The sequence below is a fragment of the Suillus clintonianus genome (assembly GCF_016758775.1).
Source record: "Suillus clintonianus strain FC179 chromosome Unknown DEU56scaffold_63, whole genome shotgun sequence".
NCBI classification, from domain to species: Eukaryota; Fungi; Basidiomycota; class Agaricomycetes; order Boletales; family Suillaceae; genus Suillus; species Suillus clintonianus.
Genome location: NW_024539287.1, coordinates 180,584 through 205,013, shown reverse-complemented (window position 1 = coordinate 205,013; position 24,430 = coordinate 180,584). Strand labels below are relative to the sequence as shown.

General features: G+C 50.2%; 6 protein-coding genes across 6 annotated transcripts; 4 read left to right on the top strand and 2 right to left on the bottom strand.

The window, feature by feature from the left end:
• Nucleotides 1-528: 528 nt before the first annotated feature.
• On the bottom strand, nucleotides 529-2,249 carry DEU56DRAFT_915136 (uncharacterized protein; the record flags this gene model as incomplete). The annotated part of the gene is made up of 5 exons (XM_041357699.1): nucleotides 529-779; nucleotides 1,556-1,663; nucleotides 1,713-1,772; nucleotides 1,821-2,029; nucleotides 2,092-2,249. The coding sequence occupies 5 exons, from the start codon at nucleotides 2,247-2,249 to the stop codon at nucleotides 529-531; spliced, it is 786 nt and encodes a 261-aa protein (XP_041205986.1).
• Nucleotides 2,250-7,075: 4,826 nt separating this feature from the next.
• On the top strand, nucleotides 7,076-12,202 carry DEU56DRAFT_956549 (uncharacterized protein; the record flags this gene model as incomplete). Its single annotated transcript, XM_041359245.1, has 20 exons — nucleotides 7,076-7,156; nucleotides 7,211-7,219; nucleotides 7,265-7,345; nucleotides 7,399-7,509; nucleotides 7,558-7,641; nucleotides 7,693-8,320; nucleotides 8,374-8,435; nucleotides 8,481-8,630; nucleotides 8,686-8,877; nucleotides 9,638-9,707; nucleotides 10,477-10,723; nucleotides 10,775-10,804; nucleotides 10,853-10,887; nucleotides 10,940-11,016; nucleotides 11,067-11,172; nucleotides 11,248-11,335; nucleotides 11,393-11,405; nucleotides 11,447-11,527; nucleotides 11,581-11,695; nucleotides 11,758-12,202. The coding sequence occupies 20 exons, from the start codon at nucleotides 7,076-7,078 to the stop codon at nucleotides 12,075-12,077; spliced, it is 2,580 nt and encodes an 859-aa protein (XP_041205985.1). The 3' UTR covers nucleotides 12,078-12,202.
• A 151-nt stretch (nucleotides 12,203-12,353) lies between these two features.
• Nucleotides 12,354-13,585, top strand: DEU56DRAFT_956547 (uncharacterized protein; the record flags this gene model as incomplete). The annotated part of the gene is made up of 3 exons (XM_041359244.1): nucleotides 12,354-12,601; nucleotides 12,655-12,698; nucleotides 12,748-13,585. 3 exons carry the CDS (start codon nucleotides 12,354-12,356, stop codon nucleotides 13,278-13,280), a joined length of 825 nt encoding a protein of 274 aa, XP_041205984.1. The 3' UTR covers nucleotides 13,281-13,585.
• DEU56DRAFT_915132 (uncharacterized protein) lies at nucleotides 13,423-14,938 on the top strand (the record flags this gene model as incomplete). The annotated part of the gene is made up of 3 exons (XM_041357698.1): nucleotides 13,423-13,728; nucleotides 13,970-14,167; nucleotides 14,369-14,938. The coding sequence occupies 3 exons, from the start codon at nucleotides 13,423-13,425 to the stop codon at nucleotides 14,936-14,938; spliced, it is 1,074 nt and encodes a 357-aa protein (XP_041205983.1).
• A 1,068-nt stretch (nucleotides 14,939-16,006) lies between these two features.
• Nucleotides 16,007-17,652, top strand: DEU56DRAFT_956538 (uncharacterized protein; the record flags this gene model as incomplete). Its single annotated transcript, XM_041359243.1, has 4 exons — nucleotides 16,007-16,837; nucleotides 16,888-17,285; nucleotides 17,324-17,426; nucleotides 17,575-17,652. The coding sequence occupies exons 1-4, from the start codon at nucleotides 16,148-16,150 to the stop codon at nucleotides 17,650-17,652; spliced, it is 1,269 nt and encodes a 422-aa protein (XP_041205982.1). The 5' UTR covers nucleotides 16,007-16,147.
• A 493-nt stretch (nucleotides 17,653-18,145) lies between these two features.
• DEU56DRAFT_758122 (TPR-like protein) lies at nucleotides 18,146-22,648 on the bottom strand (the record flags this gene model as incomplete). Its single annotated transcript, XM_041350207.1, has 6 exons — nucleotides 18,146-18,307; nucleotides 18,359-18,480; nucleotides 18,931-20,076; nucleotides 20,104-20,604; nucleotides 20,676-22,303; nucleotides 22,488-22,648. 6 exons carry the CDS (start codon nucleotides 22,646-22,648, stop codon nucleotides 18,146-18,148), a joined length of 3,720 nt encoding a protein of 1,239 aa, XP_041205981.1.
• Between the last annotated feature and the right edge of the window lie 1,782 nt (nucleotides 22,649-24,430).

The following is a 24,430-nucleotide window of genomic DNA, read 5'->3' as shown; positions in this document are numbered from 1 at the left end:
CAAAAAAGATGTGGCTGTTCAGAAAAGAAGCCCATAGATCGATGGCCATCAAAAAAAGCCTTGGCTGCGTCAGCAAAGCTCTAGCCTGTCTGGCCGCCGACAAAAAAAGCTCTAGCTTATCAAATGTCCCTCGCTAACCGATTTGTGCCTCGGTGTACCCAGCCGAGATTGAGAGTCCAATAGACTGCTCACCGTATCAAGCGTGAAACCTAGGAGCGTTTTCATGCGCTTGATGTCCCTGCCAACCGTAGGGGTACTGGTACCGCCGTTAGCTCCACTACCTCCATTGTCATCCAGAGGACCCCGTTGGTCCGAAGTGGGTTACCACCACTTGCGACCCAGCATTTTCCATGCAATTCCTTAATCTCCTCATCAAATCTACCGAGTCCTCGACCAGTACTCGATCCACAAAGAGTAGAACTATGCTCCTTTTCCCAGATCTACCGCGTGAAATAGGCACCCCCTAGTGATGCACGGCTAGGGAAGCCAGTGGCAGGTGCGTCGCGGTGGGGCACCACTCAGGCGGAATTAACCTGGGTGCTGGGCACGAACACGAGCAAGAATAATCAGGATCGTTGGAGAGTGCGGGGCTGAATGTGGTGTTTGAACGGGGATTTTGCCCTTGTGGTGACGTAGGACTAGATGTCTGAGAAGACACCGAGGTTTTGCACGAAGGTCTTGGAACTCATTGACTTTGATGCTGGCCTCAAAACAATAGATGACTCTGGTGTGTAGCTGTCCCTCTGTAGACCCAGAAAGTGAAGAGCTTATCGTCGAGACTGGGAAGAACGTCAGATGAATAAGATAAATGCCTCGGATTCATTCCCATGAATGTACCCTATGGACCCAACAAGTGGCACGATGGCAACCAGCCAATTGTCTCTCACAGGTGTATGCATAACATCGACATTTCCGCAAAAATGTGAGAAGGTGTGTAAGGTGTGAGGCGAGGCGATTGCATACCTGCAGTGCTTGACATGGTGATGTATCGTCACTTTTTGCTGGCATACTGGGCAGGATGGGGAATAGGGTACAAAGATGAGCTGGGACAGAACAAGGAAAGGTAATCAGAAGCGAATGGAGAAACGATCATCAGTAGGTCGCACGCACATTGTAGCAAATGAATCTCACTGGGTTCAAATCATATCGATATCGTTCCCGACTCTTTACGTAGTAAAATTGTCAGGATTTTTGGGTGTGCTCGCCCCGTATTCCCGAATCACTTTCTCGGATAGTCATTGGCACGATGACTACATAGCCGCATTAATATTGGCCAAGCGGCGAAGTCGGGGACCGGCGTGGGGGCCGCTAAGATGCCATCACCCAACCACGTTCGGGTTTAGTAAAATCTCCAAAACGCCGCCCTCACCCACATGAACGACCCAGCAAGGGCGAGTATTTTCATATGCCAGCTTGATGGCAGATCGTACGAGTGCTACTACTGAGCTCTAACCTAGGCAAACTCGCTTTTTTGCACCCCTTGAACAAATGTGGCGCTTCATTGCCGACCTTAACCCTACTCGCCTGCATTTTCTGCACCGTCTAAACAGAATACGGAACTCCTTCGCTGTAATTCCATCGCCAATGGCAGAGCGTAGTCTGTTTAACAACTCTGTTTGCTCCCTGTCGGTCCACTCGAGCGCAACGGGCAAGATCTGCTGTTCTTTATTATCCGTCAGTGAAACCACGGTACTGCGGATGTAAGTTCATACCTCTTCGAGGGTACTGGAAAGTGGCTACCGTCGGTAACCTGAAGTACATATCCATCTTCACTGGGTAATATTGAGTCTGACGTTATCTTCAGCACGAAGGATACTGACCCTTGTACCCGCATCTATCGGATGCGCACCGTGCGGTCCAATCAGTCTGATCGGTGTCCTTATCCCACCAAGAGTACACAGCAGACTCTACGTACTCCCCTCTTCCACCACCATCAGCGCATATGCAGCAGGGGTACCTAAAATTATATTCATCGCGATGAATCTCTAGGTTGAACGGCGGAATCTTCTTTCCATCGCCATCGGCAGGCCTGTGTGTTTTGTCGAGCAGTTTCGTGGGTCAAGATTCACACAGGAGGAGGTGAAATCTCACCAAAACCAATCAACCATGGATTTCGAGGCGCCGTCATAGTGTAGGAGGGTGAGATTGCATGTCTTAGCCTCCGCAACGAGTCTGCCTATCCTCTGAGAGATTTCCTTATAGTCAGGCGGGGCAGTGATGGTAGAGGAAGGTGAGGATGGGGCTTCCATTCGGTGGTCTGGTGTGGCAAGGATGCAATCTTCGCCCTGCTTTTATAAGGCTGTGACCTAGCCTATTTCGCCATCGCCAAGTACCCCGCCATCTGCCAGAGGTTTTGTCCTGTGGGAATCTGGCGCTGTGATGTGGTAAATGCGGTGGCCCTTGCTAGTGCATAAGTTTATGTTATGCTACTGAAATCGTACGTCCTTAAATCGGATCCTTTTAGTTATCATCGAGCTCAGCTGCACCCTCGTTCCTTCAGCCTCTCTTCTTCACGTCTATGGATCGGGCTGATTTGTCGTCGACACCAACCACCTTCCGATGCACCTGTACGCGTGAGTTTACACAAGAGAGCGCGTACACTAAGCATCAACACTCATGCGTGAAGGGCAAGAAGCGACTGTTCTCTGCTTTGTCCAAGGCGAAGGATCTATTGGTGAAACGGCCACGAGTAGACCCTAACCATGTTAGGCATCATCTGGACTCTACCACCGCGTCTTTAAGCGTGCATTCCCGCTGCCCGCAGGACTCACTCCTGTCCGTCGACCTAAGTTTATCGGGAACGTCCCCCTTAAACAAGGTGTCCCATGCAGGTTCCCCGTCGCAAGAAGACGCACCTGCCTCATCCAACACTGGTCTTAGCTCCACGCCCACGCAAACAGATGAAGACAACGGCTTATCGCTGGCGCAGCGGAGGAGCCGACGTGTTGACGTCCCCATGCCGCTACGCTATAGGCAATATGAGGATGTACTTCCTCAGCCTCCCCCGAGCTTTCCATCCAGCCATACATCTGTGCTTAGCTCGCCTGCAAATACCACCGACGCATCCACCAGCACTCGTACTTCACCCCCGTTCCGCACGGCTAGGAACGTCTTCGGACTGGTACGCCAGTTCTTCTCATCCACCCCCCCATCCCACGACCCAGAAGAAGCAGTGACACTCCAAGACATCAGCTTTGTTCCAGCTCCTGTTTCAGCGGAACCAGATGCCCACGCCGAGACTCGCGACGCCTCATTTCACCCATACCCCAACCGAAGTTCTTTTGAGCTTGGCCATTGGTACTGGAATGGCAGCGCGCAGAAATCTCATCAGAGCTTCAAAGAGCTTGTTAACATCATTGCAGATCCTGATTTTGATCCTGCCGACGTACAGAATACAGCGTGGGACAAAATTAACTCGAAGCTAGGTGCAAGCGTTCAGAATGATGAGGGGGACGAATGGGAAGACGAAGATGCGGGTTGGCGTAAAACGCCAGTGAGCATTGAAGTGCCCTTTTCTCGGACCACGGCTCAGCCAGGTGCTCGATCATACGTCGCCGCAGACCTTCATCATCGGTCTCTCACCTCCGTCATCCGGGAGAAGCTCTCAAACGCTAAGGACGATGAGCATTTTCACTACGAGCCTTACCAACTCCGATGGAAACCTCCTCACCTTCCCCATGAAGTTGACATTCAAGGTGAACTGTACACCTCGCCGGCCTTTATGGACGCGCACCGTGAACTCCAGGAGTTGCCTGGAGAGGTGGGATGTGATTTACCACGAGTCGTTGTTGCACTTATGTTTTGGTCGGACGCCACACACCTGACCACGTTCGGCAATGCGAAACTATGGCCAGTTTATATGTATTTTGGAAACAAATCTAAATACCGGCGCTGTAAACCGACCTGCAACTTGAGCAACCATGTGGCCTATTTTCAGAAGGTACGAAGGCCCTTCTGAATCAACAATCTCCCCCTCAGTGTTTCAGCTCATATTTCAACAGCTCCCGGACTCGTTTAAAGACTTCGCTGGTACCTACACCAATGGCAAGGGGGTTGGCCGCGAATGTTCATCTCATTGCCAGCGCGAACTTTTTCAAGCTCAATGGAGGGTTCTGCTCGACCATGAATTTTTAGAGGCGTACGAGCACGGGATCGTGATCATGTGCTGTGATGGGGTAAAACGCAGGTTTTACCCGCGGGTATTTACCTACTCCGCAGACTATCCTGAAAAGTGAGTGCTGAAAGTCTTCGATAAGAAATCTAAGCTCACCAAATCAAGGGTTCTTGTTGCAACTATTCGGCAGATGGGAGGATGTCCTTGTCCTCGATGTCTGGTACCCACATCGCGGCTTCAAAATCTGGGGATGAGTCACGATCGGCAGCAACGTTCAACACTAGCGCGATCCAATGCCTCGAGGAGGCAGTCTGTTGCTACAGCACGTAGCCACATCTACGAGAGGAATTATGGCGTCGACAGCACGGTAGTTGAGCAGCTTCTCAAGCATGACTCGTGGGTACCGAACTCGGTGAGCGTATTATAGATTTCCTCGGTCGCCTTTGCTAACTCTTGGTTAGAACGCGCTGTCTGACAGCCTTGGTCCGTTTGGATTTAACGTGTTTGCTGCGCTTGTCGTGGATCTCCTACACGAGTTTGAACTTGGGGTATGGCGCACGCTCCTGGTCCATTTACTCAGAATTCTCTGCACATTTAATAAGGACCTAATCTACGAACTTGATAAGAGGTGCTAGATGAATATCTGTTGAAGGCCCTACGTACTCATTCCCATCCTTGACAGGTACCGGCAGGTTCCCCCATTTGGGCCAGCAACCATTAGGCGGTTTTCTGCCAACACTTCCGAAATGTCCAACATGGCCGCGCGCAACTTCGAAGATCTTCTACAGGTATGTCTATGGGATAATTCTTGATAGGTCTTTGTGCACTAATTTGCACAAGTGCTCTTTCCCGGTCTTTGAAGGCCTCCTCCCAGATGCCCACAATAAAATACTCCTTGATCTCCTTTTCACCATGGCGCACTGGCATGGACTCGCCAAGCTTCGGATGCATTCCGACCTGACACTGGATATTCTCGACCAGCAAACAAGCCGCCTTGGTGAACAATTCCGTGACTTTAAGGCGAAGGTATGCACTGCATATCGCACCCACGAGCTCGATCGTGAACTCGATGCACGATCACGTCGGCAGGCAAAGGAGTCTACTAAACGGGCGGGAAATGGCATGGAGAATGACGTTGGCCAGGGCAGTATGGCTCAAGGGTCTAAGACGGGCGCCAATGCTAAAGGCAAACAGAGGGCGAATCCGGAGCAGTCGCAGGCCGCACCTTTACCGAGGCAAGCAAGGAAGAAAAAGTCGTTCAATTTCCATACGTACAAGTTTCACGCGCTGGGAGATTACGTGGCTTCCATTCGTCGGTTTGGCACCACGGATTCCTATAGCACAGAACCAGTAAGTCTTTAACGTACTACTTGTTCGCTCTCCAACTCAACTTCTCTCAGGGAGAGTTGGAACACCGTACGCCAAAAGGCCGATACCGTCGAACCAATCGCAGGGACTTTGTTCACCAGCTCACTCAGATTGAGCGCCGTCAAGCGCACTTACGCCGCATCGAGCAACGGCAGCAAAGACAGGGTCTTGATGCGAAGCCTAACGAAACTATGAACGACCCCCAGCTGCATTATCACATCGGGCAAAGCGAGAAATTTTATGACGAGTTTGGACACTACCTTCGCAGCCATGCAGGAGATCCGGCTATAAAGGTATTTATATTTTTTCGAACTTGTCCGCCATAGTCCTGACGTACGACTTAGGACTTTCTTCCACGATTAAGAGACTACATTCTCGATCGCGTTGGGACCCCTGGACCTTTCGTGGAGACACTCCTCCATCCTGACCGAGCGCCTAGTCCAATTCTTTTTAAACGTAACCGAATTTACCACCATAACCTCGCAAGATTTAATTATACTACGTACGACGTCCGAAGGGCTCAAGACGTGATAAACCCGAAGACCCCACATTGCAACATCATGCTGCTCGGGCATGGTCATGGCCAAGATGGTAACTACCGCTACGCCAAAGTCCTGGGTATTCACCATGTCAATGTCGTTCTCACGGGGAACGTTTATGAATCCCGCCGAATAGAATTTCTGTTCGTTCGGTGGTATGAACTAGTTCAAATCCATACATGGAACACACATGAAATGGGCCGAGTTCGTTTCCTACCTTTGGAGAATCCTAACGCATTTGGGTTTGTCAACCCAGGGGATGTTCTAAGGGCATGCCATATCATTCCCGCCTTTTCTCGAGGTCAGCGCAATCTGAATAACAATATTTCCCCTCTTGCGGGAGATAAACACGATTGGAAGGAGTACTACGTTAATAGGTAAGCGATTCTATCCGTTTTGGCGATTTTACGAATCTTACAATTGAATTAGCTTCGTTGATCGAGATACGCTTATGCGATTTCACCATGGCCTTGGTGTGGGGCATGTCTACTCCCATCAGGCAGCCTTACATGAAGGCCACAGCTTGGCGCCACAGCCCAATTCCACTCAAACAGCTGCGCAGATGGAAGATGCACGTTTGGAAGGCGAGAAAAGCCTTTTGGAAAGCAGTACGCACCACCCAGGTGACAGCGAGCGGGATGAGCTGGATGAGGAGGGCGATCACATTGGTGTCGAGGAGCTTGATCTTTTTGAGCTGGGGAGGAATGAAACTACGGAGTCACTCATAGACGCATTAGACGAGATGTTCGTGCAGCACACCTTCGATTACGAGAACTAATATTACATCACAGCGACGTCTCCTAACCCAATGTGCGCAAATCTAATTTCTGGCTGATTCTCGGCTACCGTTCATCGCTGGCCATCGCTGCTGGCTATCTGGGCGTAATTCGAATTGCTCTGGCCATCACTCCTGGCCATCAAAAATTCACGGCCATCAAGAATTCCCTTTGGTTATCGCGAGCAAACCTTGCCAATTGATGGCTAGCTTTACCAACCTCGCCAATGATACTTACTATAAATCCTCATCAGCCATCAGGAAGTTCCGCCCAACCTGATGGCTTCAGCATCAATTGCCCCCGTGTGGCTATACCAACCCCAATGGCCAGAAATCCTTCAGCAGCTGCTTAGGCTCAGCGTAAGTGCCAGACTCTGTACCGCGGACCATCCGCTGACGCGGCCCTCCCTCTAGCACGAAGAGGTTTGTCGACGCTCATCCACCGTTTTGTTCTAACTTTGGTTTCAGCATGCATTTGTCGCATTAACCAACGACACGTATGATCTAATTGGGTACCTGGCTGATGGCTACCAGGTATCTCCTATCTACGTGAGTCTTCTTCCTCCACACCAATGATTTTACCTGACCGTATCCGTTCATAGTGCGCCGGGTCTCATCGGCAGGGCCAGACTTGGTTTAATCGCCTGGACCAGGTTGGGTGGCTGGTTGTCAAGGCAGATACCGCCTGCCTTTACCCGTTATTCAAAGTGACGGTGAGCGCGTTGTCGTGCCAGACAGTTTAATTTTGAAGGGAAAATTAGCCAACAGGTGGCGACTATATCAGCGCGATCGGTTCTACTTACTGTAGACCTAGTGCCCAAGGTGATCCACTACCGACGTGGTTGGTGAGTGCTGTCCTGAGGAGTATACGTGCTTTCATAATGCCTTGTTAATAGCTACAAGACTTGCTGAACGAAAAATCGATCCAATTTTACCCCGCACCGTTTCCATTCGGTTACCCGCCTCCTATCTATTCCCCTGCTACTGCGACGGTACAAGCTATGTATGACACCCCAGACTTCGGCCCCTCGACGTCAAGTGCTGTCGCGACATGTCCCTCAGATACCCTCCAGCCACCCGCTCCCTTTGACACCGTCTCCATAGTATCAAGCATGGAGCCGACCGACATAGATTACAACTTCTGGGGCTTATCCACGATCGCCTCTGCCAGCGGCATCGGTGAGCTCACGGGGTCAATCTCAGATGACCCGAATGAGGCACCTATCGAGGAGCTAGCCGTTGGCAGCTTTCATCCCGACCTACAATGGAGAAGCTCTGCCCCCAGCCTGTGGGGTGACTTGAACAAGGTGCAAAGGACCGCCCTCACCCAACAAATGAGGAGAACGCCCTGGTGGCGTATTGTAATGCTTACGAGGGTCCTCTTTATTGGGGGCTTGTGGGTTGGGGAGCATCTACATCCGTTTAGCACTAATCCTGTGGTCGTGAGGCGTTCAGTAACTAACTGCTTCCTCACCGCGCTTGATTTAGTCGATAAGAATTACGAGCAAATGCTTGAAATACCGGGTGGGCACCTTGCGTTTTAGGCGCTATGAGTCAACATCTCACATTTCGATCAGTGAACATTACATTCGCTAGCGGAGAATCCATCACTGCCGGATGGCCGGTATTCCGCGTCAATGTACGTCTGCTCTTATCTTTGCTCCATACTAACTAACGATAGCAGTTATCCAAGTCCCTCGACAACACAAAATCGGACCTGAAGAAGGTGGTCAAAGGTGCAATGTCGCCGCTCACCAACTTCTGCGTCGAGGGCGAGATACAGGAGAGAATCGCCTACTTCGTCAGGCTTTTGGAATCCGGCGATGTCCATCAAGTATGTGGCTGGAGACCGCGCCAGATTAATTCAATTTCAACCTTTCGCTTTACAGGTGCAACGGGCCATTCAAGAACTCATAATTCACCAAGTCTTTAGGGAACTTCTGTGGGCGACACTTTTTCAGCCGATCAAAAGGTTAGCGGATGAGTACCAACAAGGGAGGATGGCGGATCTCTATCCGGAGGAAATCTTTTCGAGATACAGGTGCTTGGCGCAAACGCCAGTGGGCAATCTCTTGACATTTGTAAGTTCTTCTTCACTTCTTGCCTATTGAAATGACAAAGGCCGTATTTTACATCAGCTCTATTATACAATGACATCAGTCTTGAGTGATGCGGGCTCAGATGACACTGAACACCCTCGCCAAGAAGAAATGCGCGGTATTCTGATGTCGGCCTTAGACGAAATGTACGAGAAGCTGCACATGTTCCCCCCGTTCACAGCACAGAGGCAGTGCAGATCCTCCCCTTCCTAACGTGAACGCCTTTATATTGCCATTCAAAATTATACTCATTATGGTCTATATTTAGGGGACACAATGTTCTCGGCATCTGCAAGGGGCAACTTCCGATGTACCTCCCTGACAGGACTAGAAGAAGAAACATGTCAGACGTGATGGACATCGTAACCCAGCCAGTTGACGATGCAATCGACGAGCTTCCAAATAATGAGGGCTTCAGCTCCACAACGTCGCTGAGATATATCTGGGATTTACCCGTTTCATACTTCTTAAAGCACGCATAATCTATGCGCACATACTAGTCCCTTCTGCTGTTGTTTGCTGTTGCGTTGAACCTGTATGTACTACCAATGGATGTAATAATATGATGCAGCGAGAACTCCATACACTGGTGAATGCGGCATTGGCTACATTTTCGCCATCACATAAAATTTTCGTGTTGTGACTTGTTTGTACCACGCTCAGAGTTGCGCCACCTCACTGATCTGGCGATCTGGCACTTGATAGCTGAGTGCTGCGTATTCACTATCTCTGTGTCTGGCAGGTCATTCTACTTGCCTCTCTACCCTTGGCAAGTGAAGCCCGTCTTTATCGTTTGTGGGTGAAGGCATTTTGTAAGTTCTCCATTGCGATTTAAAATTCTCAAGTTTATGGTATCATCCCATCAGTAATCGTGTTTGTTTTATTCAGGTGAGTTCTTCGAACTAGTACACCAGTTCTTCTCATCCACCTCCTCATCCAACGATCCAGAAGAATCTGTGACATTCCAAGACATCGGCTTTGTTCCAGCTCCCGTTTCAGCCGAATCAGATGTCCACGCTGAGACTCACGATGCCCAATTTCACCCATACCCCAACCAATGTTCTTTTGAGCTCGACCATTGATACTAGAATGGCGGTGTGCAGAAGTCTCATCAATGGGGCTTCCATTCGGTGGTCTGGTGCAGCAAGGATGCATTCTTCACCCTGCTTTTGTAAGGCTATGATCTAGCCTATTTTGCCATCGCCAAGCGCCCCGCCATCTGCCAGAGGTTTTGTGGGAATCTGACGGCTCGAAGGTTTAGGACATGCGTCAATGCGACTGTGATCTAGCCTATTTTGCCATCGCCAAGCACCCCGCCATCTGCCTGAGGTTTTGTGGGAATTTGACGGCTCGAAGATTTAGGACAGGCGTCAATGCTAAAGGCAAACAGAAGGTGAATCCGGAGCAGTCGCAGGCTGCACCTTTACTGAGGCAAGCAAGGAAGAAAAGTCGTTCAATTTCCATACGTACAAGTTTCATGCGCTGGGGGATTACGTGGTTTCCATTGCCGGTTTGGCACCACAGATCCGCGTCAATGTACACCTGCTCTTGTCTTTCCTCCATTCTAACTAACAATAGCAGTTATCCAAGTCCCTCGACAACACGAAATCGGACCTGAAGAAGGTGGTCAGGGGTGCAATGTCGCCGCTCACCAACTTCTGCGTCGAGGGCGAGATACAGGAGAGAATCTCCTACTTCGTCATGCTTTTGGAATCCGGCAATGTCCAGGAAGCTCTGCCCCCGAGGATTGCACCTTGCTGGAGATGAATTTGGCCAACCCGTCCTGTCTTGGGTGTGGTTCCAGCGTTGATATCTCGCTCATAAATCTGTGAGTTTTTTTTTCAGTGAACATGGCTCTACCCTCACCACTTCCCCTCAGCCATGTTTTCAACGTGGAGACGTCTTTTGCGTGCGTATGCAGATTTCCACTTATATACACATCCTGACGACCAGGTAGGTATTACAACGGATGTGACGGATTTGGAGCTGATTGTGAGTCTAGTCTGATGTGGAATCTGTACTCATGCTTACACATGGCTTCAAGGCAACAGTGCCAACTGCGCCTCGGCCTTCTATGCCCCAGAAGACTGGTATGCTCAACGTCAATGTGAAGCTGACAATGTATGTAGTCCAGACGTGTCAGATTCACCAACTAATCGGTCGTGGCACAGGTGAACCTCCTCATTGCATTTTGCACGAACACATCCGAGATTGTATCAGGCGGAAGTGTTTCTTCTCCATCCTCTTCAAGCTCCACCACCCTGAGCACATCTTTCAGTGGGGTGCCTTGAACAAGGTGCATCCCGGACTTCGCCCCCTCGACGTCAAGTGCTGTCGCGACATGTCCCTCAGATACCCTCCAGCCACCCGCTCCCTTTGATGCCGTCTTCACATCAAGCATGGAGCCGAACGACATAGATTACAACTTCTGGGGTTCTACGTGAGTCTTCTTAGACTCTGTACCGCGGACCATCCGCTGACGCGGCCCTCCCTCTAGCACGAAGAGGTTTGTCGACGCTCATCCGCCGTTTTGTTTTAACTTTGGTTTCAGCATGCATTTGTCGCATTAACCAACGACACGTATGATCTAATTGGGTACCTGGCTGATGGCTACCAGGTATCTCCTATCTACGTGAGTCTTCTTCCTCCACACCAATGATTTTACCTGACCGTATCCATTCATAGTGCGCCGGGTCTCATCGGCAGGGCCAGACTTGGTTTAATCGCCTGGACCAGGTTGGGTGGCTGGTTGTCGAGGCAGATACAGCCTGCCTTTACCCGTTATTCAAAGTGACGGTGAGTGCGTTGTCGTGCCAGATGGTTTAATTTTGAAGGGAAAATGTTTTATCACCCTTCATGTAGCCGAGGCTAATATATTACCAGCCAAGTATTTCCTACTTCATCTGCTGCCAAGAGACCTATCAGCGCCCACAGCGCCTTCTCCAGGATCCGACAAAAACGCATTGCGCTCAAACGAGCGCTGCCCAATCTATATACCAAAAGTCGAAATTGTCGCGCCCAAGCGACCAGCAGCGAATGTGCCCGAATCTTCGGGCTCGAGTCGGCAACCGTTTCCAACCGCTTCCCCTCCACCCCCCATGGATTCGGATAACATGTCCGCTATATCCGGCACAACTCTTGCTCTTGCCCTGGTCGGGAATCGCGACACCGCAGCGGTATGACGCGTCAAGATTCTGCGACTTTTCCTCGTGGTGACCATCTGCTGGCGGAAATTGCGCGTGCACACGACTCGGATCGTGACTCGACCGTACCCCCTGTGCCTCCCCTGCCTTCAGGCTCTGGGTCAAGCGAGAGCGTCTATCGTCCAAGATAAATCGCAATCGTCTCCAGATGCCGGCACATCGGCCATGGCATCTCCTGATATGATCATGCATTCAGGCTTATCAAGACACATTTCCCAAATATGAGAGGTCCCTTCGCCTGTGCCGACGACGCCAATGCCATCACAGTCAATTCGCGACACTCAACCAATGAAGAGTGATAGCTCCATAGGTGCAAGCAGTATATTCGCAAGGATGGATGAGACTGATTCAGACGTTCCAAATACTGCTTCTCACACTCCTGCAACAGCATCGTCGCAGTCATCATTTCACCAAACGGGAACTGGCGTGTCTAGCACATCGATCCAATTCTTCTCTCCTAGTCCAACGGATGGTCTGGATGGGTATCAATCATTAGCTCTGAGGTCAGCGCATACTTGCAGACGAAATCTGGCAATGTCAGTCTGAGGAAGCGCAGGGCACGAGCGCCAGGAGCATCGCCGTCATTGAGGTGTGGGAGAAGTAAGTGTTCACGAGTTTTTGCTGTCAGTTGTCATTAAACGTTCTTCAGGTTTCAAGGCATCAGATGTTCTGTCTAGCGGCATTTTTCAAAGCAATAAAAAGCAGATCAGACTTCCCATCGGCGAGTGCCCTTGTTCAATATTTGTCTCACAAATACCAATCACTCCTGCTTTAATTGCTTCGTCTACTGTGCAATGTCTCTTAGCGCTGTCCCAGTTCCCTCTGGTACCCACTTCTGCAGTTCCTGCTAGTCACATCGAGATGCCATTGACCGCCTTTGCGGAGTTGGATAGTCTTGACACTAGCCCACTTTCCGGTACGGGAATATTTGCACAGCGTCAACGTGCGGAACGTGCCCTTGATATTCCTGGAAGCGTCACTGTCAGCCAAGAGTATGACCTCCTTGATTATGCGATCGCTGGAGCCCAAGTCGCAAAGTTCATCGACTTTCCCCTCCTCGAGCTCTTCCACTGGGGAACCGACCTTCCCCGAGACTCCAAATATTTTTACTCCATTATTCTCCCCCAACTTCCCCTTAGCCATAATGGCACTCCAGCTTCCTGGACGCCCTCAGGCGCCTAGGTCGGCGATCCCTCCGGTACCACAAGATGGCGCTGGCACATTGTCTCGGGCGATGACACTGAGCGTTCCGTCGCGAGGAGAGGGCTCAGCAGGAGATGATAGTTCTGCTGCCCCTAGCAGGCCTGTATCTATCGAATGACCTATGAGGTCAACACCTCCGCCTGAACCTGTCCCTCCTGAGATCACTTCTGAAGTTGCACCCATTTCAGTATCCCCAGGACAGCAGACCCATACAACTGACCAGAAGATTGATATTACGATACCGCCACAATCATCCCCTGTTGATCCCGTAATATGCTCCGCACCTCGTCCAGCTCATCCCGCTCGCTGTCACCTGGGTGGTGCGTACTGCTTCCCAAAAGGCTTTTCTCGCCTCCCAAACGTCCATCTTCCATCTGGGCAGCTGTTTGAGTGGATTTGGGCTGTGACACCAAGCTGTGGCCTTCATGTAAGGCTGCCTGATGGGAGTAGACATGCCCCACACCAAGGTGAAATCGCACAAGCGTATCTCGATCAACGAAGCTAATTCAATTGTAAGATTCATAAAAATCGCCAAAATGGATAGAATCGCTTACCTATTAACGCAGTACTCCTTCCAATCGTGTTTATCTCCCACAAGAGGGGAAATATTAATATTGTTATTCAGATCATGTACGGCTTTGAACTAATTCATACCACTGAATGAACAGAAATTCTATTCAGCGGGATTCATGAACGTTCCCCGCGAGAACGACATTGACATGACCCAGGACTTTGGCGTAGCGGTTATCATCTTGGCCATGACCATGCCCAAGCAGCATGATGTTGGAATGTGGGGTCTTCGCATTTCCAAGGGCCATCTCCGGATCATTTATTGCAACGCCCTGAATCTGATTTTCATGTCCCCGGTACCTCATTTTTACCGTCCGTTTCGCCACTCTCTACTTCTTCAAGGAGTCCATTCCGACCGTCATCTGTCAATTCATCACCATCGTTGACACCTTCATTCATAGCTCCTCCCCCGTATCACAGTTTCATTTTAACATCATCCGACAGCCATCCATTTCTGCTACCCCTAGCCCGCCTTCCAATATCAGGAGTCGAGCTAGGGCTCGACCGCCGCTGCCAATTGGTCCACGCAAACCCTGACCGCTGCTGCTTCGACACCGGCGCCGAAATTCCAGACGCCACCCCAGAGGTGGCGAGGATTGACCATAGAGGCAGCTCAGTGGTTTCAAACGATCGTCTCGAGAGCCATCAAGCAGTCTGTGGAAGCGTCATCTATACGTCTTCTCAGGGCAGAGATCTCACGTGCGGACATTCCTGAGGAAGTCCATCGCCTGGAGATGCAGCGCACCGGTGTTGAAACGAAGTACAAGACGCTCGTGCGCAAGCGGTGGCAGCTTACGGGCGCCCTTGATGGACATCTGGATGACCCAGAATTTTGTGATCCTATGACTGCTGCACGGACCGTGGAGGAGCTTTTTGAAGTGTCCGTTGCTCTTGACCAGCTCACTGACGTGCTCCATACTGTTGTCGTTGTCGAGCAGCTAGGTCAACTGAAGAGTTTGTGTGACGTACACTTTGCCAGTGCCCTTGCCATGGCTTTGAGGAAGGCCAAAGCCAACGGATCCTCATCAATACACGAGGTGCGCACCACCCCAGAGCTTGACTGCTAATCCGCTAATGCATCCGCTGCTTCCGCTCCACTCACCCGCACTCGCAAAGGAATGTCAGAGCCAAGTACCCAACGCTTGGTAAACGTGATCGTCGTGCGTAACACCCACTCATGCGCAGAAAAAGTGACGTCCGGTCTTCGCTCACAGTTGGAGTCTAAGAGTCACTCCAAAGGCTTAAAACTCCCGGATCGATGCAAAGAGTTCAGGCCTACATCTCTAGCGGGCATTCTGACGACATGGAACTCGGTATACGCGTACGCGTCGAGCGCTTGGTGGTGGTAGACTACATCAGCCCCTCATCGGCCCCCTCATCGGCCCCCTCATCAGCCCCCTCATCGACCCCCTCATTGGCGCTCATTCGCACTAGCCGAACCACCTTATCGATACTCTGATACTTCAGTCTCCCCGGCGGCTCCCCGTTCATGTGAGGGCTACACAAATTAGTGAGTGTGCGTGGTGCTCGAACTATTTACGCACCTTACTTTCCTTCCCCTGGAACCCGGGATCAAAGGCCTGATCACCACTACCATAACACTCCCCGCCTCGCCCTTCTTTGGCAACCCACAACTGTCCTGTGGATGGACGGCGATCAGTATGAAAAATATCCATCTATTGATACATACCGTCTTTTGCTGCCCCATCGACACTTCTATACCGTATTATGAGTTGATGATGTGGTTTGGGATTATCGATGAGTATCGCAGGCATATCAGCGTCTTTTAGATCGATTATATAATCACACCGCCGCATCTACTATAGTTGCAATGTTGTTTGCGCCCTCCACCAACCCTCCACTATCTCTCTAGCGAGAAGCGTTGTCGACATATTCACGTCGCAGAACAACCCACTACACATTTTTCTTGGTGTTGCTTTCGTTTTCTCCATGGACTGGACTGTATAGACGTCCCGCAATGTTCACTGCTACCCGCATGGCTGTTGATCCCGTTACTGAGCAGTTGGGGGATAAGAGCCTGGACGAAGTATTGGAAATCACCGAAGAGTGCTAACACAGGTGCTAGGTTTCAAATTCTCCCATTATCAGGTCAGTCTTTTTCGACGTGAAACGATGCTTGCAATTCACTCGTCATATAGTCCCCAGAGGCCCATGAACCACCCCCGAGGAACCTCTATCTAACTGCTGCCATCTTGATTAGAGAGTGTTTCATTCTGTAGAAGATCTTTACCCTCATGTGAGGACATTTCTGTCAAATGGCCAGTGACCTCCTGACAACGCAGCAGCTTACTCCAAGGGACGCGGATATTGAAACATACCACAAGGACTATTTTACCCAGGTCCAGCAGCGCATTTCTGATGCCAAGATCAGTCAGCTCGCCATGGCAGCTCCTTTGGAGTCTTCCAGCTCGAGCTCACAGCCTCGTATGGAACCTACGGAAGTGAAAAAGAGCGTCGAGTTCAAATCTCCCAACCAAGTCGCTGGGCTAGTCAATGGCCTTATCTCTGTGGGAGCTCTACACCCGGCCATTGCGGTTCTGACGAGGATTCCTTGGTTTGTTGACGCTCACTCCGACTTGGCAGACCTGATGTTGAGGGTTCTGAAGTATTCCATTGCTCCTCTGTATGACGCAACATTCGTCCTCAAGGAACGCAATCCCAGTTTTACGCAACCTCGTGCACGTTTCAGCGCTACTGGAACATCGGCAGTTCCAATTCGTCAATATCAGCTATCGTTAATAGCCCCCACTCTTCCTGGTACTGCGTCAGTCATTTTCGTTTTTTTCTTTCCCGATTGGACCCAGCGTATCCCACTTTGCCCTTCCTTTGAGGACATGGTAGACGTGATCGAGCCTTTGATGAGTTTCATTGGGCTGCACGTTTCGCGTGATGCCTTGTTCGTCACGAAGATCACGAGGCTGGGACGCTCACAATTGTTATCCACTGTAAGTTATTCCTTTGCCCGTCTAACCGATCTTGACTCAATCGATCTCAGATTCCATTGGATCCAGTTTCCAGAAAACCGTTAGGTGAACCTGACGCGAGTCATCCCGTCCGGCAATTCTGGTTCAAGCTCCTTCGACTATACTTCCTTCCTGCACTCCCTCTCATTCGAGGCAACGCAGTTTGGACGACTACAAGATGGAGATCATACGGAGAATGGAATCCAGCTACATCTCCCATCCTGAGCTTCGCATTTGACAAGTGCAAGCCGGCTGTGAAAGCACCTCCCAAACGGGATACCCCCGCTAAAACGGCTACCGCTGTTCTTTCGACGACTACCGAGGTCGAAGCCCCACGCCCTCGCTCCCCCACTCCAAACAATACCCAACCCAGCAGCCCACTGAATCAAAGGGCTTCACCAATCTCTTTCGAGAGCGAGGCGAGCGGAATGTGGGTCACAGCATGGAACCGATGACTGCGCATATCAGTAACGGAGAAGACGCGCCGAAGATTGTGGAGAGCACAGAGTCCGTCAAGTGGTACCATCCCAGGAGGAGCAACGTTGATGTCCGTTCTCTCATTATCCACCAGGTAACAATGACCTTCTAGTCATGTTAGTCAACGTTAATGACTTCCTAGCTCACTCGTCGACATCTCCAAGTCAATCATGTTGTATTTGCACGACGAATCATCTGCGCACCGTGGTCTAGCCATTGACCTATGCGCACGCGGATTTCAGATATGGCAGCATTTTAGTTTTGCTATCTTTTCGCCCAAGGACTTGTGGTGGCTGATGATGAACGTTGATGAACTTTGAGCTTTTCTTGTAGAGTATCGATGTTTCCTGACATGTTCTGTTAGCTGTAATTGGAACTGAATTAATGGTTTCTATCTGTTTTGTTGTCCTTGCCGGCGTGTCGACTGCATACACAATGGAGCGGTGCAGCTCAGGCTCCTAGCAAGTGACAAGGTATTACCCGGACGCGTCACAACTGCCAGCAATGTCCATTTTGTGTCAGTACTACGAGAGTTTTGCATCTCTTGATTGCCAACTAGGTAACATTGCAAACAGTTATCACAAAGTCAAGCTCAGGCAGTAGGTGAACACTTTTATGGAGCGATGCTGGGCTTTTTCAACGGTTTGTCTACAAAATATCATATTTACGAGCCATACATATCTTCATCAACATTAGAGTTTTCTTGCAATGGGTTGTCATTCAGTGTCATTGTGCTGGCGCCTATATATCTCCATATATTTGGACATAATATGTAGATGTTTGATTTTATTTTGCCAGAAATATCTATTAAAATCACCTCATGGCCGATTTCCTGATGATGTCGTCCCTTTCGAGGTGGCTAAGTACTGTAAATCTATGGGTGGCGACATAGTCGAACTTGTCGGTCTCATCAACATCTCCTCTCACATCGCCGATTGCATGCACTAGATCGACCGCACTGGTGCCATGTTTAACCTCTTTTCATATCCCCTTGGTCTCAGTGCGACAAAGGGACCTTGCACGCACTTTGAGACTGCTCTCGCGAAAGGAACGACTGGAGGTCGTCCGCAAGCTATCATCTCCTGAAGTCTTATTGAGCTCCAGCTCACGCAAGAGAAGCTTGACCGCTAGGTCGATATTGCTGTTCACTAATCAAATGCGGCAAGGCGTCCAGCCTGTATGATTCAGTCTGTGACTGCCATTCTTAAAATACTTGATATTCTTTCACTGACGACTTTTTTGTGCTGCTCTGCTGCATGTGAATGACTGTAGTTATTTCAGAGTTTTTGTTAACATCATGATATTTGATTTCATCACAGGAGATTCGTCATAGTACAGCATCCAAAAGTGAAAATAAGCAGACACCACAGGCCAATAGGGGCAGATCACAGTCATGTACGCTCAAATACACTGAATCATATGCTACTGCCGTGATTAACTTAGGACTGTGATGGTGCATGAGTAGATCGCGGGACGACTACAGAATGGAACAACAAAGCGATATCAGACAACTAAACATCAGGAGAGTGAGGAAATAAAAGCAACCAGAAAATACAGCAAATGTAATAATAAAACGAATCGAGTTCCTAACTACACACCTATGTGAACAAATACAATCTGCTGTTCTAGCGGAATCTTCTTGCGCAACGACTTCACAGCTTTGTGCAACGCTACCGCGGCCCGTGTGCAGTCCAATCTCCCTGAATCATCAATAAAGTTTCTGTAGAAAGCAGACACCACCTGGCGCGCAACCTCGTCGTCAACAGACCACATAGAACCTATGACACTGCGAAATCCAGAGAATTGCATGGCCGCAGCGAGATGTATCGACTCGTCGGGACTCTTCTCATCTCCCACGGTGGTGTGGCAGGCCGATAGGAATGCAAACTCCGGATTCTGCCAGTTGGATTGGACGATATCCTTGATCATTAAAGGCCCGTCGCGCATGGCAAAGGAAGACTCAAATGGTTGTTGTCGATTCGGCATTCCATGGCAGGCTAAGTGAATCCACTGATTATGGTTGAGGGCGTCGAGTGCACCCTGGACTGTTGCGTAGCTGTCCTCGAGTGATGTGAAGGAAACGATAGGTGTGAGACACTCAGCTACGACAGCTAATTCAGGAGCGACACATCGGAGTCCTTTCCCTCCATCCGGGTTCGCTTGACCAATGGCAACAAAATGTTGCGTGGACGGATCCAGAGAAACCCACTGTCTCGCCCGAATGAGTGCCGCCAAAGTGGGGGTGTAAGAGGAGATGAAAATGTGAGACAAATTGTCTTTGTTTTTCTCGTAAGGTCCTGCTGCATGTAGAGGAAGTAGCGTGAATTCAGCAGTGGGACACCACCAGATGCGGGAGCGAGGCTGAACTTTAGACTCCATGAGGGCTTGGACTACGGGGTGAACAATGCAATTCCAAAGTTTGCGGAGGATGCCGACAAGCTTGTGTTGATGATCGGCAGAACCAAACTGCTCTGCGAGTGACTGAAACTCGGAGGACAGCTCAGACACTTCTCCCTGTGTGATATCGAGCGGTACACGGACAGGATCTTCCGCACTATGGACAATCAATGCGTCGCAGCTATACTGGCTTGCATTGACAATAATGACTGGACCATCTTCTGCCGCCTTCTGTAGGTCGGAGAACAGGGGAGGCAGGAGAAAACGGGAAAAGTCAGGAAGCATGCGGATGCACGAGACGACGTCATCCCATTGCATGGTCAGTTGCCGGGTTTGCGGAGACTGGTCTTCAGTAGACTAATTGAACGCGTTACGAAGGCGAAAGCTCAGCTGCTTGAACTCTTCCGCCAAGGCTGCCCCGGTGTCATAAGACAGGGCAAGATCGTCGAGTGGCGAGCGGAACCGTGCCAACTGGGTCCAGAATACTGCATGACCTTGCTCCACTAGCTCCACAGCAGTCGTCAAAGTACCACGACGAAGACCGCACGAGAAAGCATCCAACGCAAGGGAAGAAGTTACCTCCCTAACAACATGAAAATGGCGGGAGGAAGACGACAAAAGGGCAACGTGCTGATCGAGGGATTTCAATGCGGTCTGATATGCAACCAATGCAGTTTCATCATTCATTTCCTCCGCAAAGGTGGCCCATGACTTGGCAGCCTTCAGATCATTACGAGAGGCTGCATGAGGTAGGTGGGAGAGCTGCAAATATAGCCCAAATGCTTCATCCATGTCAGATGGGACGTCCCGCTGTTTGAATCTGTCTAGAAGGCTGGTCGCAAGACAATCAAGAGACGTGGATCGAAGAATATGACCTGGGAAATGAAGGAGTAGTGCAGCCCGATGGACCTCGACGGCTTCATCAAGGTCAGACAGGGTACCACACAGGTGAAATCTGAGGTGAAGGGCATGTGCAAGACACCCGAGAGACCTGGATCGATCAGAATGACCGGGGGATAGAGGAATAGTACAGTCCTGTGAAGTGTGATGGCCCCATCAAGGTCGGACGGGACGCCCCACTGCTTGAATCTGTCGAGAAGGCTATTTGCAACATTGACAAAAGACCTGCATTGATCAGACCAACTAGTGGGCAAGGGGAGTATTGCAGCCTGACTGAGCTTGATGCCCTCATCAAGGTCAGAAGGGATGCCCAGCGTTTGAAACCTGGCTCGGAGGCTGGAGGCAAGATTACGGAAAAACTCAGATCGATTGGGATGACCGGGGGGACAGAGGAGCAGTGCAACACGATGAAGCTTGATAGCTTCATCAAGGTCAGACATGATGCCCCGCTGCTCGAATCTGTCTTCAATGATGTTCGCAAGGTTGTTGAGCGACGCGGGTCGATCAAGATGACCAGGGGGGCAGAGGAACAGTGTAGCCCGATGGAGCTCGATGGCCTCATCGAGGTCAGACAGGATGCCCCGCTGCTTGAATCTGTCTCTTAGACACCTGGCAAGATTGTTGAGAGACATGTATCGATCAGAATGACCGGGATGATGGAGGAGTAGTGCAGCCCGATGGAGCTCGATGGCATCATCAAGGTCAGACGGGATGCCCCGCTGTTTGAACCTTTCTCCAAGGGTGACAGCAAGATTGTTAAGAGACATGTATCGATCAGAATGACCGGGGGGGTGAAGGAGCAGTGCAGCCCGATGGAGCTCAATGGCCTCATCAAGGTCAGACGTGATGCCCCGCTGCTGAAATCTGTCATGAAGGCTCACAGCAAGATTGTTGAGAGATACAGATCGATCAGAATGACCGGGGGGGCGGAGTAATAGTGCAGCCCGATGGAGCTCGATGGCCTCATCAAGGTCAGACGTGATGCCCCGCTGCTGAAATCTGTCTCCAAGGCTGATGGCAAGATTTTTGAGAGACATGGATCGATTAGAATGACCGGGGGGACAGAGGAGCAGTGCAGTGCGATGGAGGTCGATGGCCTCATCAAGGTCAGACGGGATGCCCCGCTGCTTGCATCTGTCTACAAGGCTGTTGGCAAGATTGTGGAGAGACATGATCTGATTAGAATGACCAGGGGAACAGAGGAGTAGTGCAGCCCGATGAAGCTTGACAGCCTCATCCAGATCAGATAGGATTCCCTGCTGCTTGAATCTGTCTATAAGGGTGACAGCAAGATTGTTGAGAGACACGTATCGATGAAAATGACCGTGTGGACAGAGGTGCAGTGCAGTGCGATGGAGCTCGATGGCCTCATCAAGGTCAGACAGGATGCCCCGCTGCTCGAACCTGTCTTCAATGCTGCTGGCAAGATTGTTGAGAGAGATGGGTCGATTGGAATGACCGGGGGGACGGAGGAGTAGTGCAGTGCGATGGAGCTCGATGGCCTCCTCAAGGTCAGATGGGATGCCATGCTGCTTGCATCTGTCTACAAGGCTTTCTGCAAGATTGTCGAGAGACAAGGCCCGAAGAGAATGGCCGGTGGGACGGAGGTCCAGTGCAGCGCGGTGGAGTTTGATGGCCTCATCAAGGTCAGATGGGATGCCATGCTGTCTGAACCTGTGGTGAAGCCTTGTGGCAAGATGATAGAGACATGTAGATCGACGATTGGAAGAATGACCAGGTGGACAGTGCTGTAGGGCCAACCGAAACCTCTCAACATCGTCCGACATGTTATTGGCCATCTTCATGTAAGGGTTTCCCATTGAGTGCAAATTCGAGAGACATCAGAGTGAACACGCACATAGGAGCAGAAGCTGTAACTGCAGCACCGGTACACTGAAGATCTGCCAGTGCGAAAATGATACGGAGAGTGCTCAGCGAGCCCATGAATTTAACGGCGAGCCGCAAGGCTGCGGTGAGGCCGAGGCTCTGTCCGAGAATCAGTACATGAGGCTGAGGCATTGCAGAGCCTAGGCTCTCAATTCAAATATAAGCCTGCACAATCAATGCATCAATTTACAATATGAGATCATGGAAATAAGACTAGGTTCACTCCAGGACCCTGGGTAAGTCGGAAGAGAGTTCTGTGTTGCCCTTGAACGTCCGGTCTGCATTGAAGTTGATGGTCTTAGCTGGTGTGGCATGCTGGCTCGGATGTGTGCGCACTGCACTTCGAATTGCATCACGACTGTTTTGCAAGAGTTTGCCTACTACAGCTGGTTCGGAAATTCTTGTCCGAAGTCGTCCGATCGTATCCGTGAATTCAAAAAATCAAAAAAATCAAAAAAATTCAGAAAATTCAGAAAATTCATTCACACTATCCAGACCATTGTACATCGACCATGCCATACAGACAAATCAGCACAGACATGAAAGAACGGGCTTTGGACCTGGTGAGGGAAGGTTGGACAGTAGACGAGGTGGCAGGCATTCTGCACATCAGCAGAAAGAGTATCGAGCGTTGGGCTGTTCAGATGGAGAACACAGGCTCAGTAAACCCTCCGAATGCCCATAGAGGACGCCCTCGACTTCTCACTGCCGAGATCAGAGAAGAAATATGCCAACTCATCACTGAAACACCCACCCTTTTCCTCGACGAAATCCTCGAGTACCTTACAGTAATGCATAATGTCTTCATTTCGAAAACGGCGCTTCACGACAACCTTCGCGACCTTGGAATTACATACAAAATGGTGCAACGAAATGCCGCTGAGAGAGATGAAGATGCTCGGAATGCATGGCGCGAAGATATTGCAGCCAATTTCACGGCTGAGCAGATTATCACAGTTGACGAGTCAAGCAAAGATGGTCGTACCTTCTTTCGCAAGTATGGTCGTTCGGCATCTGGTGAACGTCCAATTGATGTGCGTCCATTGACCCGAGGAAAACGGTACAGCATTCTTCCCGCACTTTCGCTTGATGGATATATAGCCTTGTGTGTTGTCGAAGGTTCCGTGAACAGCATTGAATTTTATGATTTTATTCTTAACGACGTGGTGAGTACTTTGCAAAACGAACGCATCATATCCTGACCAAAAACCAGTTGCCGAACATGAATCGCTACCCCCACCCACGGAGTGTGCTTATCATGGACAACTGTTCGACTCACAAAAGCATAGCTCTTCGTGAGGCTGTGGAAGCTGCTGGTACGAGAATGTTTCACTTTTTGCAAGCTGCCTTGAAGCCCACTCATAAACCAGGCTGTCTCTTGTTATTTTTGCCACCATACTCCCCCGACCTCAACCCAATCGAAGAGAGCTTCAGTTCTGGTAGGCTTCGTACTTTGTCATCCTTGGTAGATTGCTGATATACTCGTAGTCAAATATTATCTCCGACGCCATTGGCAAGAGTTCCAGGAGACTGATTACCCAATACAGGACCTCATAGATGCCTGCCTTACAGTAGTCACGCCATCGAAGGCTCGACGTTGGTTCACTGACTGCGGGTACCCATAATGATGTTAACAATGGTATATTCTCCGAATTTCAAGTAGTAAATTATTAAACAAATGAACACGAAAAAAAAACCAACGCCTGGGGGGCAGCTTGATGGTGAGTTTTGCCTTCCTCTCAATAATCTCGTCTAAAAAATTGCTGCATGTCACAACCAAAATCCAATGATACGACAAACTTAAACATACTGCGCAACTCCTGCAGGTCACTGGTCTCGGAGGTCAATAATTCCTCTTCCATATGGAGGGGGGGCAGCCAGTCTTCCTCATCTTCATCGTCTACTTCGCTGTCT